The sequence below is a fragment of the Priapulus caudatus genome, unplaced genomic scaffold (genome assembly GCF_000485595.1).
Source record: "Priapulus caudatus unplaced genomic scaffold, Priapulus_caudatus-5.0.1 Scaffold265, whole genome shotgun sequence".
Lineage (NCBI taxonomy): Eukaryota > Metazoa > Priapulida > Priapulimorpha > Priapulimorphida > Priapulidae > Priapulus > Priapulus caudatus.
In genome coordinates, this window is record NW_014577326.1 from 289,806 (window position 1) to 294,383 (window position 4,578).

The following is a 4,578-nucleotide window of genomic DNA, read 5'->3' on the forward strand; positions in this document are numbered from 1 at the left end:
CACACACACACACCACACTATATATACCATAACTTTTTGAAATTGTGTGAAACTATTAATGTGTTTTCTCACGGGTTTTAATGATAATATCGCTATACTAAATGTAGATTAAAGATATAATAATAAGCATTTAATTAGGTGGAGCCTTCACCTAGCATAGCAAGCCACACTAAACACACGCACGCACGAACGCACGCACGCACACCGGCACGCGCACACACGCACACACCAAAGACATTGCGGCTGCGGTGTATAAACAGCCAATCACTGCCGCGCACAGCTGTGAAGCGAAAAATAAAGACAAACCGTGTGTGTGTGAATGCGGTGTGTGCGTGCGTGCGCGCGTGTGTGTGATGTGTGTGTGTGCGCGCGTGTGTGCAATTATTTGACAACGGGAGGTGTAACCGTGCCCGCCGCCGTCCACTGACTTTCAAAGAAATATATCTTCAAAACTACTCAATGCATTTTGCTTTTTTTTTAAGAATTTGACTTATTAATGATGCTTATAACCAGAATGATATTTTCACAAATAATATCTAAATAAGTGAAATTGTACCATGAAATTACCCCATTTCCCTTTTTTTGAAAAATTGAAGGTAATTTTAAGGTAAAATATGGATATATGACTCGAGTTTAAATATCAGTATTTTTCGTTTACTGTAAATACATCCTCAACTAAAAGTGAGAGATAAATGGTTAAACCGCCATCCTCAAATCAGACCCCACTCAAACCCGTCTGGAGGACGGGTAATAGCTAGTAAACATATATAAGCTCGTCGTACGCCGGTGACGAACTTCCCGACGGCGTGTCGATGTGCTGCAACGATAGTGTACATTCACTAATTACGAGTGTTTATTTGAGCAGACAGCTGTTGGTGCTGCATGAACGTCAGTTGACACATTATAACAAAATGCCTAGCTAGCGCCAATGCCGTATTTCTCCTTCGCCGCAAAAACGTTTATGAAGTGTGTAACATGTAGATAGAAGTAACCTTCTGGAATCGATCGATAGATCAATACATGTTTATGTGTCTGCGCGTGTACGCGCATGTGTGTGAAAATACATTATTAGTTTATTATATCTATTTTAGTAACTGTTAGTATATCTTATTTGCTGTTCTAAATCTAATAAGAAATTTGACATTCTCCTGAAGAAAATCTCAGGTTTATCTAATTTTCGATTGACATTTAAGAAACTAGGCGACGTCGTAGTGCAGTCGATGTACAGGGGGCCGACATCACATCGTTAATTGTCGTTGACGTTGTCGCTGTGATTGCTGTTACAGTTCGGCGGTTGTTGAAGGCAGGCGTGAGTCCTGATGTGACTAACGAAGACGGCTTGACGGCACTGCATCAGGTAAGGGCAGTGAAGAAAATACACGGAGGCTCGCGCGGCGATTTAGCCCCCGAAATGCCAAAAAGAGCCCCCGTAAATTTGCATAGAGTTCAATGCAAACCAAATTTTAGAGTGCTATTTTCATGCACGCGAGCTTGAAAAGAAGCCCCCGAATTTTTTTTCCCCCTGGGTAAGGTTATACCCCCAGGCGCTTCACCTGTCCTCTCACATTACTCCCTGCATCGCACCTTGGTTACACGTGTGCGTGCAGGGCTGAATACGAGTATGTATCTTTATGATGCAACATGAGTGCATGTGTCTGCTAGGGTATTCACCACCATCAGTAGCTCCACCACGCTCATACTACATATATATAAACTGTATTTATATATTTATGGTATAATAACTATAACTATATATATAAAACTGTATTTATAGATTTATGGTATAATAACTATAACTATATATTTATTTATTTATTTATTTATTTATTCATATACAGATGTAGTAATGGTGTGGGGGACACTATCGTGCTGTCGGTGGTATTGATGGTGTATGCAGTATAGCTGTCAGCTATCAGCAACACGAGAGCCCCCTGCAAGTAAATGTTGTGCAGTGAAGCGAGTGATGCGATAACGCTTGCTGCCTCGATCCTGCGACTAGGATTGTGAGGGAATTGTAAATAGATTTCAGCCAATGCTTGCACGCGGCTGGGGCAATCTCAAGACTGACATTGTCACCGATGTTAACCTTAACCCTGCTTAGTCCAGCTTGCAATTAGCAAAAGCAAATCAGGAAAATTATAAGCACCAACAGGGGGAAGATAGGGCAATAGTTTGCCTCCTTATATACATCTGCTATACATGCATAACGTGGTTGCCCTTTTGCTCAATGAACGACTGGAGTTGAACGAATACTTGCTGACAGTGCATGAACTGACTTGAACAGACACTGATGACATAATGAGCGCGAGGTGTGTCACATCGTTGGTGACACGTGTCACCGCTCTCGCGCGTCCGTTGTCGCAGTGCTGCATAGATGACAGCGAGGAGATGATGCAGCTGCTGCTGGAATTCAGAGCGAACGTCAACGCGAAGGATTCTGAGTTGTGGACGCCGCTGCACGCCGCCGCGACGTGTGGTCACCTTCATCTAGTCAAACTACTCGTTAATAAGTAAGTACGCTGGCAGCGCTGCTCTAGCGTGTGCCTCGGCACCGTCAACGATCATTGTCTTTCACACGCTCGTCGCCTCTCAAGAGACGTGTCCGTGCGTGCGTGCGTGCGTGCGTGCGTGCGTGCATGTTTGTGTGTGTGAGTGGGTGCGAGCGTGTTAGTGTGTTTATGCATGTGCGTGTGTGTTTGTGTATGTACATGCGTGCGTGGTGGTGTGGGTGTCTCGGTGTGGCTGTAGGAAATGGCGGATAGTAAGTAGCATGTGTCATTGGGCCTTGTATCACTTGTTACCTTACCTGTTGACCACTTGTCTGTTGACTACCTGGGATGCTGTTGTCATACGCTTACAGGCGAGCTGATTACACGTGCTGCTTGCCTGCTGAATGCGTAAACTTGTAAGTGTTGGGCCTGTTGTCAGAAACTGGCTGAATATTTATGATCATCGTGTTGTCAAAAATCTCATAACCTTTGAAGTGAAATGTCATTGAAATGTTATGAAATTTCATGCTTGCGATAGTCATAGCTATTCGTGTTTCTGACAATTCATATAAATGTCAATGACATTTCATATTCTTTGGCCGCCAGTTTAATATTGCTATCGCTGAGTGTTTCTGTACGTTGTTTCTCGATGTACTTGCAGATCAGCAGATCTTCTAGCCGTGAACGCTGACGGCAATATGCCGTATGACATATGCGAGGACGAAGTGACCCTGGACTACATCGAATCTGCGATGGCTAGCAAAGGTGAGTGTGTGACTGGCACGCCTCATGCATCTGTCGTCAGCGCTGAATGCACGCGTGCGCTGCTGAAACGTCGCACACTTTCTATGCGTCGTATTCTTGGCGACGTTGCATCTTGAGAGAGTGCGCTTTCGCGGTGATTGCACGGCGTCAATGGCCGCCGATTTTTCCTATTTGAATGGCGCGCATCGATGCGTTCCGTCGCAGCCGCACACTGAATGGCTTGCGTGTACCTGTCATTTCTGCCATTCGATGCTATCCGCGTGCTCTCCTGCGAGCTAGCACGCGCGTAGAAGCATGTCGCCTTTTTCGCGCCTGATTGTGAATTTTCTGAATGCGTCTTATTTCGAGGCTGAAAAAGCTTTTACAAACTTGCTGCCTATTGTCCTGAATATGTAAATCCACAGTGTAGCATAATATAGTGTGATATTGTTTGCATTGGATTAATGGGCAAAAATCTTATCCATTCTGAATAGTTTTAATTAGTCATCTAATGCTGAGTAAAGTACAAACCACCAAAATAAAATTAAAATGTGAAAAAAACAAATGACAGCGAGAGCTCCGCAATTACAATCTCATCGATTACGTTGTGTTTATCGGCTCTTCATGCTATGGGTGGGGATCAGTGTACCACTCGCCACTTAAATGTAAATTAACCAGCTCTGTGTGTAACAAATGTATGCAATACTCTCAATGATGCACGTCCAGTACCGCAAGGCGCCCCCTGGTGTGCTCACCGGTGTCACGTCTGGTACCGCACGGCGCCCCCTGGTGTGCTCACCTGCGTCATGTCTGGTACCGCACGGCGCCCCCTGGTGTGCTCACTCGCGTCATGTCTGGTACCGCACGGCGCCCCCTGGTGTGCTCACCCGCGTCACGTCTGGTACCGCACGGCGCCCCCTGGTGTGCTCACCCGTGTCACGTCTGGTACCGCCCGACGCCCCCTGGTGTGCTCACCCGCATCATGTCTGGTACCGCACAGCGCCCCCTGGTGTGCTCGCCCGCGTCACGTCTGGTACTGCACGGCGCCCCCTGGTGTGCTCGCTCACATCACGTCTGATCTCGTTACGCAGGTGTGACGCAGCTGCTGATCGACGACACGCGGTCGGCAACGGAGCGGATGATGCTGCAGGAACTGAAGCTGCTCGCAAGCGCCGACATGGAGTACCGCAACCACATCGCTGCCACGCCTGTACGTATCACACGTGTGTTACCGCAACCACATCGCTGCCACGCCTGTACGTATCACACGTGTGTTACCGCAACCACATCGCTGCCACGCCTGTACGTATCACACGTGTGTTACCGCAACCACATCGCCGCCACG

General features: G+C 46.8%; 1 protein-coding gene across 2 annotated transcripts in view; it reads left to right on the forward strand.

Moving 5' to 3' along the window:
- The window catches only part of LOC106808282 (protein phosphatase 1 regulatory subunit 16A-like), a 126,356-nt gene that overhangs the window by 92,697 nt on the left and 29,081 nt on the right, over positions 1 to 4,578 (forward strand). For both annotated transcript variants that reach the window (XM_014810929.1, XM_014810930.1), the window contains exons 3-6: positions 1,287 to 1,357; positions 2,365 to 2,510; positions 3,151 to 3,254; positions 4,325 to 4,443. In XM_014810929.1, coding sequence (XP_014666415.1) covers positions 1,287 to 1,357; positions 2,365 to 2,510; positions 3,151 to 3,254; positions 4,325 to 4,443 — 440 coding nt within the window. The remainder of the gene's footprint in view (positions 1 to 1,286; positions 1,358 to 2,364; positions 2,511 to 3,150; positions 3,255 to 4,324; positions 4,444 to 4,578) is intronic.